This window comes from Salvelinus fontinalis, chromosome 20 (genome assembly GCF_029448725.1).
Source record: "Salvelinus fontinalis isolate EN_2023a chromosome 20, ASM2944872v1, whole genome shotgun sequence".
NCBI lineage: Eukaryota > Metazoa > Chordata > Actinopteri > Salmoniformes > Salmonidae > Salvelinus > Salvelinus fontinalis.
Genome location: NC_074684.1, coordinates 5,366,512 through 5,381,406, shown reverse-complemented (window position 1 = coordinate 5,381,406; position 14,895 = coordinate 5,366,512). Strand labels below are relative to the sequence as shown.

The 14,895-nt window shown below is 42.9% G+C and overlaps 1 protein-coding gene across 2 annotated transcripts in view; it reads right to left on the bottom strand.

Annotated features, from left to right (window-relative positions):
* LOC129817184 (ATPase family AAA domain-containing protein 2B-like) overlaps positions 1–14,895 on the bottom strand; it is a 117,635-nt gene that overhangs the window by 92,327 nt on the left and 10,413 nt on the right. For both annotated transcript variants that reach the window (XR_008753669.1, XM_055872178.1), the window contains exons 2-13: positions 8,545–8,699; positions 8,357–8,388; positions 8,094–8,226; positions 7,755–7,851; positions 7,439–7,556; positions 7,201–7,344; positions 6,885–6,960; positions 6,669–6,770; positions 6,224–6,451; positions 5,873–6,047; positions 1,269–1,357; positions 968–1,127 (exon numbers count right to left, since the gene is read on the bottom strand). Coding sequence is in view for 1 of the 2 variants with exons in the window: in XM_055872178.1 (XP_055728153.1) it covers positions 968–1,127; positions 1,269–1,357; positions 5,873–6,047; positions 6,224–6,451; positions 6,669–6,770; positions 6,885–6,960; positions 7,201–7,344; positions 7,439–7,556; positions 7,755–7,851; positions 8,094–8,226; positions 8,357–8,388; positions 8,545–8,699 (1,509 nt within the window). In the remaining variant the exon portion in view is untranslated. The remainder of the gene's footprint in view (positions 1–967; positions 1,128–1,268; positions 1,358–5,872; positions 6,048–6,223; positions 6,452–6,668; positions 6,771–6,884; positions 6,961–7,200; positions 7,345–7,438; positions 7,557–7,754; positions 7,852–8,093; positions 8,227–8,356; positions 8,389–8,544; positions 8,700–14,895) is intronic.

Genomic DNA, 14,895 nt, shown 5'->3' with positions numbered 1-14,895 from the left:
ATTGATTTTAAGAAATTGATGTTTATGGTTAGGTACACATTGGAGAAACGATACACACCGCATAAATTATATGCAACGCAGGACACGCTAGATAAACTAGTAATATCGTCAACCATGTGTAGTTAACTAGTGATTATGATTGATTGATTGTTTTTTATAAGATAAGTTTAATGCTAGCTAGCAACTTACCTTGGCTTACTGCATTCGTGTAACAGGCAAGCTCCTCGTGGAGTGCAATGTAATCAGGTGGTTAGAGCGTTGGACTAGTTAACTGTAAGGTTGCAAGATTGAATCCCCCGAGCTGACAAGGTAAAAATCTGTCGCTTTGCCCCTGAACAAGGTAGTTAACCCACCGTTCCTAAGCCGTCATTGAAAATAAGAATGTGTTCTTAACTGACTTGCCTAGCTAAATAACAATTAAATAAAGGTGTAAAAATAATAATAATAATAATAATACCGATTTCCGATTGTTACGAAAACTTGAAATCGGCCCTAATTAAAATCGGCCCTAATTAAAATCGGCCTTTCCGATTAATCGGTCGACCTCAAACGATGACAGCCCAGGACCCCCACATCTGGCTTCTTCACCTGCAGGACTGTCTGAGGAGTATTTCTGTCTGTAATAAAGCCCTTTTGTAGAGAAACTCATTCTGATTGCCTGGACCTGGCTCCCCAGTGGGTGGGCCTACGGCTGCGCCCCTGGCCCACCCATGGCTGCGCCACTGCCCAGTCATGTGAAATCCATAAATGATGGCTTACCAAATGTATTTAAATTTACTGATTTTCTTCCATGAACTGTAACTCAGTAAAATCGTTGAAATTGTTGAGTTGCGTTTATATTTTTGTTCAGTATACTATGACAGCCAGACTTAAATTATTAAGATTACAGTATAAAACAAGTACCAACAATGTATTTCATAGTGTATTCATCATGCCATAATCCTATACATAATTGCAACTTCCTCACCTTCTTGTCAGGCAGGTTGAAGAGGAACTCCCTGTCAAAGCGTCCAGGCCTCCGTAGAGCAGGGTCTATGGAGTCCAGCCTATTGGTAGCACCGATCACCACGATTTCCCCTCGGCTGTCCAGGCCATCCATCAACGCCAGCAGAGTGGACACTATGGAGCTAAAGAAGGGAGGGAGAGAGGGATAGGGAGAGAGTATGGTCAAACCATTACTAAAAACTGATCACTCACATTCATTATTGATTGTCAGAGACCATCATCAAATGGAGATGTCTAACAGATACTCCAAGTTCATATAGTACCTATGTATCTGGTCCTGTCTGCTGGAGCGCACTGGGGCCAGCCCGTCTATTTCATCAAAGAAGATTATAGAGGGCCTCATCAGGTACGCCTGGAAGAGAGCAGAACACACGACATAAGTCTGGGCTAGAGGAGCATAAGCTAGCCTGAACACAGAGTATTCTGGATGGCAACTGGACCAAGTAAGCACAATATAAACAGATAGGGAATTATTTATTAAATACCTTACCTGACACTGTCCAACTGATAAGCCTTGGCTCGTGCCTAGGGCTGTGGCGGTCATAACATTTTGTCAGGCGGTTATTGTCATGCAAAAGACTGCTGGTCTCACAGTAATTGACTGTTAACAAAAACATTTAGCGTATCCAGGCCTCTACGCATGCGCGCCTTTGGAACATCTGCAATTTAAAAAGCCTAATAAATCTATTTAATGTGTACCATCACAATTAATGCATTTTTTATTTTAGGCAGTTCTAAAGAAACATGATATGAAGAAAAAGTTTTTTGGAAGAACAGAATACGAGTTGGCCTACTGTATGATATCTGGCAATGCGCCATGCCTTAGGCTTGTTCATTTAGCAGACAAGATAGGCTCATAAGTCCCGTGCCATTATTTTATATTACATGATGTTATAGTAAGAAGAATATAATTGAACTTAGCTGAATAAAATAGAAAGTATATTTTTTCCATTCCTGGAGTGAGTGCGCATATGAAGTGGCGATGTTGAGCGTAAAAGTTATAATTTGAAAAAGGTCCAATACGTTAGATTTACATATAAAAATGTATTCCAAATAACAGAAATAGCTTAAGTAGGTATTCAGACCCTTTGCTATGAGACTCAAAATTGAGCTCAGGTGCATCCTGTTTTGATTGATCATCCTTGATGTTTCTACAACTTGATTGGAGTCCACCTGTGGTGAAATTAAATTGATTGGACATGATTTGGAAAGGCACAGTGCATGTCAGAGTAAGAACCAAGCCATGAGGTCAAAGGAATTGTCCATAAAGTTCCGAGACAGGATTGTGTCGAGGCACAGATCTGGGGAAGAGTACCAACAAATGTCTGCAGCATTGAAGGTCCCCAAGAACACAATGTCTTCCATCATTCTTAAACGGAAGAAGTTTAGAACCACCAAGACTCTTCCTAAAGCTGGCCGCTCGGCCAAACTGAACAATCGGGGGAAAAGGGCCTTGTTCAGAGAGGTGATCAAGAACCCGATGGTCTCTGACAGAGCTCCAGAGTTCAACTGTGGAGATGGTAGAACCTTCCAGAAGGTCAACTATCTCTGCAGCACTCTACCAATCAAAGTAGTAGTGGCTTCGGGGCAAGTCTCTGAAATGGCCCAGCCAGAGCCCGAACTTGAACCCAATCGAACATCTCTGGAGACCTGAAAATAGCTGTCCAGCGACACTCCCCATCCAACCTGACAGAGGTTGAGAGGATCTGCAGAGAAGAATGGGAGAAACTCCCCTAATACAGGTGTGACAAGCTTGTAGCATCATACCCTAGAAGACTCAAGGCTGTAATCACTGCCAAAGATGATTCAACAAAGTACTGAGTAAAGGGTCTGAATAATTATTTTTTTGCTAAAAATACAAACAGTTTTTGCTTTTCCATTATCGGGTATTGTGTGTACCGTAGATTGATCAGGGGGAAAAATCGATTTAATACATTTTCGAAAAATGTGGAAAAGGGGTCTGAATACTTTCCGAATGCACTGTATAAGGGCCCAATCCTTTTCATCTAGTTATCTTTTTTGGGGGGTGGTGGCTTGGGCTCATATATAGGCCTATGCATAAGCTCTAATATGCGTATGAACATATTGAATTAATCATCACCCTAGAAAGCGCTGTCCATTTCAGTGTGTTAGGCTTTGAAACAACATCCACAACGACCATGTTTTCCACTCAATTTCAACCTGTTGAACATTTCTTCAAATTGATCAATGAGGTGAGTTTTAAAAGCACGATCCTGTTTTGATGAGAAGTGTTTGATGTGATATTCGATTGCATTTACATTGACGTCAGAGTGGTTAGAAGGACACTAGAGCCCTGAGTACCAGGCCATTAACGGCCTAATGGTACCTGCTTCTATAAACCAATGAGGAGATGGGAGAGGCAGGACTTGCACCACGATTTGCATCACAAATAGAACTGTCTTCTATTTTAGCCTTTGACAACTCAGACGCACGCACGCGAGCAGAATGGGTGCAATAATTGAATAATATATATTTCAAAATGTATTTTGCAACGCTTGCGCACGCGACACGAGCGGTGTAGTCAGCCTGTTAGACAGGTCTAAAGAAACATGATGTGAAGAAAACATAGCCAATTTCAGAAGAACAAATCAAATCACATTTTTATTGGTCACATACACATATTTAGCAGATGTTATTGCAGGTGTGACAAAATGCTAGTGTTCAAGGATAGCATACTCTGACTTGTCCTTATGTTAGGCCCTGATATGGCTATGCCATATGGCTGTGGGCTACACTAGTTCATTTAGCAGACAAGATTTGCTTAGAATTCCGTGGCATTATTTAGTGTTATTTTATAGTATGAAGAATACAATTGAACATACCTGAATAATATTAAATATTTTCTCCAAGCGATTTCCAAGGAAGTGCGCACATGCGGCTATTCTGTGTTGAGCGGTAAATGCTTAATTTAGCAACTTCAGTTGTAATACAAACGTTGAGCTATATGTTTAGATTTTTTTATACATTCTAAGGCTGCATGATGCGACGAATGAGGATTTGAAAGAAGTTGCATTAAAGGCATGAGCTCTGATATGTTTCTTGTGCAGGCCAGTCTCTCATTCACAATTTGACGAGCACTTGATAAGATTCTCACCAGGCCTCGAATTTCCTGGCAGCATCCCCCTTGTGTGGCCATAATGCCCCCAAAAAAAATCCATGCCTTTTGTGGCCAAGAGAGGCCATTTTGCCCTTGGGCTGAATATAATAATTCCCTTCTCCCGGCTGCCGTGCTCCAAAAAAACTCACTCACAGGGCACTCTCAGCTAACTCAATTCTTATTAGCCAATGCGCGTCATGTGATCAGATCTTCTCACAGGCATCTCAGCTAAGGCTATAAGTGAAGAGAGACATCGGGGACGCAAATGCGCACGCACCTCATATAGAATTCCGAGGCGCATATTGAAGATATTAGAACTGTCCACATTTACTTTTCGTCAGCCAACAAGATGAACAGGAGAATCACTGGCCTGTTTTAATCTACTATCCCCCATAGTACAAAGGTTGACCAATTCTATTCTACTTGTCCTTCTGTGCAATAAATAAATATTCCAAACATAGTCTGGGACAGTTGTGGGATGCAATAGATCCCAAATGAATACTCGCCTCAAAAAAATTTAAAAGCCGATGCAACAGATCAGAACATTTAGCTTAAAATATTGATCAACTGGCTATTTCTTCACATTATAAGCGCAGCACTGCACATACGGCAATATCCTATAAGCACAAATGTTCCAAAATGCAATCAATTAGCGGGAAAACACTTTTTATAATAAAGATGCATTTTTATGGTGAAAATGATCTTCCCCAAACTTAACTCAGGCACCGCGTATGTATGCCAGTTAAGCTTTACAAACAGTGTAGAGCCTATTTGGTGACTTTAGTTGTGATATAAATCGTATCAAAACATATAGGCCTATGGGCAAGGCTACATGAGGTGAAAAAAAGTCACAAAACTGCACATGCTGGGCATCATCCACAAGTGATAATACATCATACACAAGTGATAGGCTAATGTCACACAGCAGGATATTCTTCATTTAATGTTGTCTTTACATATACTAAATAATTTTTACTTAACCTTTATTTAACTAGGCAAGTCAGCTAAGAACAAATTATTATTTACAATGACGGCCTACCACGGATGATGCTGGGCCAATTGTGCGCCGCCCTACGGGACTCCCAATAACGACCGGTTGTGATACAGCTCTTAAAATCATGTGTGTGAAATGAGTTTTGATTCAGAATGGACCATTATCATGCACCTGTCTCAGAACAGGAGGATGGGGGGGGGGGAAACATGTCAGCTACGGACTTAAATAGCGAATGGAGAACACTTTTCCCGTGGTTCATTTTCATGCCAGCCAGGTAGGCTATCGTCCTGTTGTAAAGCAAAGCAATGTGCTTAATATTAGGAAAGTTGATAAATAAATATAGCAGGCCTAGCCTATATAAAGCTGATGGGATCCTCCTATTTTTTTTATAGAGGCCATTAAAAAAACTCTACGCAGTTGCATAGCCTACAGAAATGCTGTGCAACATGAGCTCCTGGGCTCTCATGAAGTGTTTGATTTTATATTCTAAACCATTTGCATTGATGTCAGAGTGATTCGAGGGACAATAAAGTGCTGAGTACCAGGCAGTTAGCAAGTTTGCTAATAACCATCAGCAGCATCCGAGCTTGGAGAAGCCTAGTTACCGTGACTAAACGATCACGTGTTATTTGACAGCGTTTATGACTCATGACCGCCGGTGTTGCAGTAATACGGTCACCGTAACTGCCCTAGTCATGACTCATGACTGCGGGTGTGGCGGTAACACTGTCACCGCAAGCCCTACTCATGCTCACCTGGTCAAAAAGTAGGCGTAGCTGTCGTTCTGATTCGCCGACCCACTTGCTGAGGCAGTCGGCTCCCTTCCTCATGAAGAAAGACACCTTTTTGTCTCCTTGACTACACTCGTTGGCCAAAGCCCGTGCTACAAGGGTCTTCCCTGTACCTGGTGGGCCGTAGAATAGACACCCTCTGTGGGAGAGGAGCGAGTGAGAGGTAAATAAGTTTAAAGCAGAGACAATCTGTTTTTTATTGACCTTGGAAATACATTAAATAACACATTTCTAAATTGCAAACAAAAAAAGGATACATGCTTGATATGTCTGAACATGAATTAATCTGCGTTTCCAGGTGACTTTGGTCTTTACCTCGGGGGCTGTATCTTGAACCTTTCGAAGACTTCTGGATAGAGTAGAGGGAAGACCACCATCTCCTTCAGAGACTGGATGTGGTTGGACAGCCCTCCTACGCTGTCAAACTTCACTGAGATGTCCAGATTCATGGGGTCCACATCAGCGAGGCTAGCTCCCACCTTGGCCCTGTCCCTCAGCACCCCACTGGCCAGGTCCTCTGCTCGCAGGTTCAAAGGCAGACATCTTTACAAATAAATACAGGTGATAAAGATAAGAGTCAATGTGTGGTGAGCTTTCAGTTGCATAACGGCTGCCATGTATCACCGGGTTTGAAGTGAAGCTAATGTGCTATACAGGACAAGTGGTGAACGGAAAGTGATTATACCTAGTGAAAAGCCATTAATAAATTGTATCTAATATCAAATACTACTAGGTGAGAAAAAGGAGGAGAGGTATTCACCTGTTCCTGGCCCGGGTCATGCTTTTGCTTTTCCTCCTCTCAAATCTCTCCTCGTCAGACGACGACGTAGTGTCGCTACTGTGGATGGCATGCTTCTTCACTCTGGACCAGACGAGAGGAAAGGGGGACAAAAGACAAATCATATTAGACCATGTCAACGTACTGTAGGTAAGCAGTGTTTTGAAATTATTTTTCATGGGGGGGGACAACACCCACCGTATATGGCTTCTCCTTGCTGGGGATCTGTGGGTGTCAAACAGGGAGGGGATGGTTTGTTTTCTGTTGACGGGCTCTGGAACGCATTCAGTGAGACACAAGATGTTAAAAGCAGCAGCACTCAAGAAGTATAAAACGAAGACAATATCAGGAAATGGTTTTACGCAGGAAAAGGAACGTTTCAGGCAGAGGGCCAGTTTCCCAGACCTACATTAAGACTACTCCTTTACTATAAGGCACGCTCAATGGAAAATCTGCGTCCAGGAAACTACCCTTAGTGTTGCAGAAAAATCACACAATCAATATTTTTCATTACCTATAGGTGGCGCCTCGTATCTCTGTACGGTCTTGCGTTGTCTCAGGTTGTACGGTCTGTCGTTCCCCTCTCCAGCCTCCTCTGCCTCGTCTCTTTCATCATCATCTTCCTCTGCTTCGTCATCCTCTTCTTCACCGTGAGATTCTAAGAAGTAAACAAGATATGTTTGTGAAAATATCATCTTGTGAGCAAGCAAGCAACGCCAACAAAGTCCAGTTCTCTCCAAACTAAGACAAACCTTCAGTCCCCTCTTCCGATTCTGTCTTGCTCATGGCTTTGTGGTGTGTCTGCATGCCAAAGGTGTTCCTGCGCAGCGCCTTCCTCCTCTTCACACGAGAATACATGTCCATGCTTTCCTAGAAGATCAGGAGTGGAGGATACGCACGTTTAGCTTAGTCTGGATAACACCTAACTTGAATTCCTCGCGTCAGCCAGGCTACGTTTAGCTAGCTGGCTTGCCATCATAACGTCTACCACTGGAGATAGTTACCAAGAACCCACTTTCATCTTTCATATGGCATGATACAGATTGACTGGCTGATTGACAGACTTACCACCTCCGTGTCTGTCCACATGCGGAGTCTCTCCACCTCCCTGTTCTGTCTGATGCTGCTGATGTTGTCCATTTCCTGAAGAACTGCCTCCGCCGTGCTGACAATACATTTACATTTTAGTCATTTAGCAGACACTACTGTAAATCGCTTTGGATTAGAGCGAGTGCATACATTTTCAAAACACACACATCAGTATCGATTCATACCGCATACCTCTGACGTCTTCGCTTTCTGTTTTACAGTTCATCCATCTCCACCCCGGTACCACCAGGTCTGAGGCCTCGTCTTCCTATAGGGAAGTGTGTGTGTGAGTCTTCCCATAGGGTGTGTGTGTGTTACCTGTTGACGAGCTGGTCAAACAGCAGGCTCTGGTTGAGGTGTTCAAACTGGCTCTTCCTCACTTGGCAGCTCCTCTTCCGGTCAACATGGCCGTTCATGTGAGCATGGTCTCCTGCCCCCTCCTCCTTATGGGCTGCAGGGGTCAGAGGTAACAGATCAAAAATAAAGAGATCCCATCTAACTAATAGTCCAATTAATACTGTACCTACACACAAATAATGTTGTCATGGTCTTAAAATAACAAATGAAAACGTTGACGTTACCATTTCCATTTTGCAGGGCGCCAGATGACAACCTGAAATACATTGAGATGTGTAAATATAAACACATTGCACGAAAAGACTGCCACATTCTCAGACAGTCAACAGATGGGTCTACCCAGTCCACACGGCCAGTACATGAACTCAACCCAGAACTGTCTGTCAAAGAGGCTGTTCTTTTGCCTGCTCACCTGGTGCGGTAGGTGGGCATGCCCCAGGAGACCCTCTGGCCCTTGGCCTGGGGGGAGGGAGAGGTGTCGCTGGAGCTGGTCTGTCTACGGGTTCGCTTTGAGGGAGGGGACAGTCCAGGACTGCTGGGACTGCTCACATCACTACTGGGATCCTTCTAAAAGGGGAGGAGAGAGAGTGGTTAGAGAGATGGAGATTGGAGAGTGGGCGCAAAAGAGCGGGAGAGCGCGGGCGCAAAAGAGCGCGGGCGCAAAAGAGCGCGGGCGCGAAAGCAAGCGCGCGAAAGCAAGCGCGCGAAAGCAAGCGCGCGAAAGCAAGCACGCGAAAGTGCGGGAGAGAGCACAAAAGAGATGGAGAGAGTGAGAGATGCCCACACATTCCACCTACAGAGAGATTAAACTAGAGAAGTGTCCCTTCAGCAAACTGGTTCTGGGGCTCCGTTCAAACACACAGGGTCCCAGGACAGTAAAACAATTGGACCTAACAAATTATGAGAAAAATATAAACACAATGGAAAAAAAAAAAACATACCGAAATGGAACGCTATCGGGCCATAAACAGAAAGTATACAGTAGCAGAATACCTGACCACTGTGACAAACCCAAAATTAAGAAAGTCCTTGAATTAGATAGGAAACTACGCTGCACTTCCTTACTTCCTGCCAAAGGTATGACCATATTAGAACCACTTATTTCCCACAGATCACAGACCCACAATGAATTTGGAAACAAACATTGATAAACTCCCATATCTGTTAGCGCAACGTGCAATCACAGCGGCAAGATTTAAGACCCATTGCCATGAAAACAGGGCAACCAGTGGCGCACAAACAGTGTAAATACAACCAATACTTATCTTCCCCTACCGTTTGTACTACAACTACAAGACAGGAGTAAGGCCAAGTGAGCACCACCGCCAATCCGGATGAGACCCAAAGTGTCTTAAAATTGACAGACTGAAGCTGTGGCTCTATAATACGCCGCATGGTTAGTCCGATTTCCTTTAATTGGGCTAAATTATTTTTTTGCATATTTAGTCTGTACTAGTCTACATCATTATGTGTAGTGTTGTAATGCTTGCTAGCTGTAATAGGTATTGCCCCAAACACCAGTAATTTCGCTAAACTACACTCTACATCGCGTCTAGGAATGTTCTGCCACCTGTGCCGTCAACATAAGCAAGCTGCTTAGAGGTGTGCGTCAAAGCGCCCTTTTATTGAAATAGGGGCCCAGATTCATCAGATGGACTATATTAACCGGCACCCAGGGACAGAGCACCACATGGAAGGTGAGGGCTCATGGAATGCTGGCAAAAGGTAGTGTTCTATTGGATCCTCCCATTTCTCAAAATGTATTCTAATTTAAAAGATGTCTCAGATTGTGCACTAACTGTGGCTCAATAATAACGCATTATGCCCGTAACTGTTCACAGGCTCCTCAATCATGGTTGCATTTCAGCCAACCACAGTGCTTGAGCACGAGGCCTCATTGGGGGTTTTAAATGTCTGTACCATCTAACAAAGCAGGGGCAGGCCCATCACACATAATAGTGGCCAAAATGTTTAAGATTCTGGCTCAGGTTGTAGATGCTCCATGCCATCCAGACATCTGTACCCATTGGCCTGGAAGCTGATGAAACTACAGACGAAGCAAATAATAAGCAGCTGGATTTATATGTCAGGTATTATTGCATTACAAGTTTAAAAAATGATTTAATTGTGATATTCTAGTCATCCATGAGTAATAATGCATGTGTATGGATTTGTGTATGTTTTCCAGATACAAGGACCAAGAGGGACACCTTTACAACTACTTTGTGGACCTGGTGTCAGTCCCTGATGGCAAGGCAGACACCATCGTTATCGCCATCAAGGAGGTACTGCACATCTAAAAGACACCAACAGAGAGATTGTACGGCCTGGGCACTGATAGGGCTGCAGTGATGACTGGTATGGACACAACAAAGTCTTAGAATGAACAATGTCTTCTTTTTTTACAGTACGTCTTGTGATTAGGGTTGCACATTTTGGGGAATATTCAGAGGTGGAAACTTTCCGTGGGAATTAACAGGAATATACGCAAATTAATATGAATACCATTTAAATTTAGATGGTTTTTGCATTGGATATATTTACCATATCATATGGAGACAAACAAACTTTGTAGTAGACACAATTGCAAATGTAATCCTTCCAATAGAAATAAACAATTTATTTACGAATTGAACTTGAATTAAATGAGTTGACACTTCACATGGGATGATTTCACTGAACCAAATAAAGGGAATATTGAATGATCCCCAATGTTCCCCATTGCATCTCCCAAAAAAATGTTTTTAACATACATCTGTAAAATGATCAGCTAGAAACTAAAGCGTTGGTTGTCTTCCTCTCAGGATTCCATGTCTTCTCCCTGGACCTCCTCAATGCCCACCTCTTGAACATCAGACTGAGGCCTCATCTTCACTGTCACTTTCCAACCTTGTTGAGGATGGCTCGTCAGGCTCAAAAAGCCACAAATTTGCTTGGATTTTTCAACCCTTATATATTGGTCAGCCTGTCGCGTGCTTTGGTGTGTGTCCCCAAACAAGGACCAGTTGCGCTCTGAGGCGGCTGCTGATGGTGGGATTTGGAGGATGATGAAGGCAAAAGGGGAAAGAGCCTCAGATCCACAAAGTCCCTTCCACCAGGTGACTGATGAGATATGTTGACTGCCATATTGCATCTCTATACCAAAGCCCTTGCTTGGAAGTGTACATCGCCAGACTGCCAAGAACCTTGCCCTCATCCAGCCCAAGGTGGCGAGACACAGTAGTGATGACATCATAGGCCTTGTTGATCTCTGCACCAGACAGGATGCTCTTGCCAGCATACTTGGGGTCCAACATGTACGCTGCAGCGTGTATGGGCTTCAGGCAGAAGTCTTCACGCTTTATGATGTATTTCAGAACTGCAGTTTCCTCTGCTTGGAGCAACAGTGAAGTTGGCAGGGCAGTACAGATTTCTCCTCTTACATCTGCAAGCAGATTCTGAACATCGGACAGGATGGCATTGTCTCCCTCAATTCATGCAATGGCTACTGCTATAGGATTTATGAGTTTCAGGCTGCTTTACCACTCTCTCCCAAAATAAATCATCCAGGAGGAAAACTCTTGATGGGGCTATCCATATCGGCAGACTGATATGGCCATTTCTTGGAGACTGTCAAACATGATGACAACACCACCCAATGGGTGTTGCTGGGAAGATTCAATGTGGTGCTCTTATTCTTCTCACTTTGCTTGGTGAGAGGGATTGCTGCTATGACTTGATGACCCTTCACATACCTAACCATTTCCTTGGCTCTCTTGTATTCATTGTTTTCAGTGCCATGGTGTCCTTGGAGCAGATTCAATGCATGAGCAGCACAGCCAATGGGTAGGACTCCTTCATGTTCGCAGCATTGTCTGTCAACAGCGTAAATACCTTCTGTGGTCCAAGGTCATTGACTGCCTTCAGCTCATCTGCAATGTAGAGAACGGTGTGTCTGTTGTCGCTTGTGTCTGCGCTCTTGTAGAATACTGGTTGAAGGGTGGAGATTATGTAGTTAATTATTCCTTGCCCACGAACATTCGACCACCCATCAGAGATGACTGCAATAGTCTGCTTTCTCTATGATTTGCTTGACCTTCACTTGAACTCTGTTCAACTCCGCATACCACTGCTGGCTTGCTTCTGAAGCTAAGCAGGGTTGGTCCTGGTCAGTCCCTGGATGGGAGACCAGATGCTGCTGGAAGTGGTGTTGGAGGGCCAGTAGGAGGCACTCTTTCCTCTGGTCTAAAAAATATCCCAATGCCCCAGGGCAGTGGTCACTCCTGTGTTCCAATGGCACATGGTGTTAACTAATCCAAGGTTATCATTTTAAAATGCTAATTGATCATTAGAAAACCCTTTTGCAATTGTTAGCAAATCTGAAAAATGTTCTGATTAAAGAAGCAATAAAACTGGCCTTCTTCATACTAGTTGAGTATCTGGAGCAACAGCATTTAATAAATAAAACATTTAAGGGGTGGATCAGCTTAATATTGCGGAAAGAATGGCATTGATGTACTGGCCTATCTCCTGGTAGCGCCTCCATGCTCTGGACACTACGCTGACAGACACAGCAAACCTTTTTGCCACAGCTCGCATTGATGTGCCATCCTGGATGAGCTGCACTACCTGAGCCACTTGTGTGGGTTGTAGACTCCGTCTCATGCTACCACTAGAGTGAGAGCACCGCCAGCATTCAAAAGTGACCAAAACATCAGCCAGGAAGCATAGGAACTGAGAAGTGGTCTGTGGTCACCACCTGCAGAATCACTCCTTTTTTGGGGGTGCCTTGCTAATTGCCTATAATTTCCACCTTTTGTCTATTCCATTTGCACAACAGCATGTGAAATGTATTGTCAATCAGTGTTGCTTCCTAAGTGGACAGTTTGATTTCACAGAAGTGTGATTGACTTGGAGTTACATTGTGTTGTATAAGTGTTCCCTTTATTTCTTTGAGCAGTGTATATTACACACTGGATCTTTGAATAAGTTCCTCCATTTCCTTTTCCTCTAACTTATTCTGTGCCTCTATGGTACAGTTTTTATTGCTATCTAACTGTACTGTTAGACCTTCAATTTCCTTTGTTAATATGGACTATTGATCTAAATTGCTTTGGTTTCATAGATGAGTACTAAATTGCATGGCCTCTAAAGGCACACTTAAGTTTCCTTTACAATAAGGGGATGTGCTGTACCTATGTTATGTCTGAAAAAGTCAGTTATAAATTCTTCTGTCCTAGTTCTAAACAATTTATCATCTAGAAGGCTTTGATTAAATTTCCAATATCCTCGCCCATGTGGAAATTCTGTAAAAGTAATATATATGCCAATTATGTGATGATCCGACCACATTCTGTCCCCTATCAACACTTTTTAAACTTTTGGTGCCAGAAAGTAGTGAAGACGACTAGCTTGACAGCCTCCGCCATGTATATCTCACTAGGTCAGGGTATTTAAGTCTCCATATGTCCACCAATTCCAATATATCCATGACATTCATGATTTCCTTAAGTGCCTGAGGGTGATAGTTTGTAGTGTGATTTCCTTTCCGGTCCATAGAGGTATTTAAGACCGTATTAAAATCTCCCAATCTAATAATAGAGTCTAGTGTTCCGTGTAGAGTTGATAAATTCTTATATATATATATTTTCAAAGAAGCTTGGATCACCACTATTCAGACCGTATAGGTTAATAAGCCATATCTGTTTATTGTCCAATAACATATTTAAAATAATCCATCTACCTTAATCTGTTTGGACAATTTGCACATTTGGATCAAAATTACTGTTAATTAAAACCATCACCCCTTTTGAATTTCTTTGCCCATGGGAGAAATATATTTCGACCCCCAAGTTCTTTTTCCAAAAAACTTCATCTAAAATTGTTGAATGGGTTTCCTGTAAACAATAGATATTATATTCCTTCTCTGTTAGCCAGGTAAATACTGATCGCCTTTTCTTATTATCTGGAACAACAGCATTTGTGGATTCGATTACAGGCTCAAAATGGCCAGAAACAAAGAACTTTCTTCTGAAACTCGTTAGTCTATTCTTGTTCTGAGAAATTAAGGCTATTCCATGCGAGAAATTGCCATCTTTGTTTCTGGCCATTTTGGGCCTTTAATCGAATCCACAAATGCTCCAGATACTCAAGGCGGCCAGTTGTATTGCTTCTTTAATCAGAACAGTTTTCAGCTGTGCTAACAGAATTGCAAAAGGGTTTTCTAATGATCAATAAGCATTTAAAAATGATAAACTAGGATTAGCTAACAACGTGCCATTGGAACACAGGAGTGATGGTTGCCGATAATGGGCCTCTGTACACCTGTACAATATGTAGATATTCCATTTTAAAAAATCAGCTGTTTCCAGCTACAATAGTCATTTACAACATTAACAATGTCTACACTGTATTTCAGCTCAATTTGATGTTATTTTAATGGACAAACAAGTGACCCCAAACTTTTGAACGGTAGTGTTAAAGGGGGGTGAATGAGCCAATTGTAAGCTGGGGATGATTAGGTGACCTTGATGGTATGAGGGCCAGATTGGTAATTTAGCCAGGACACCAGCCCTGCTTAGCTTCAGACGCAAGCCAGCAGTGGGATGCAGGGTGGTGTGTGTGTATAACAAAATAAAGTTATAAATTGATACTTTGAGCAATACTTAAGGACCGTGTTCTGTTCAGTCATTGGTGTGTGATGCACATCCCTCCTTGTCTGGCCGATAGGCAGACTAGTCTCCCTGTAGGATGCTAGCAGTGGTCTATGGCAGCAGACAGGCTA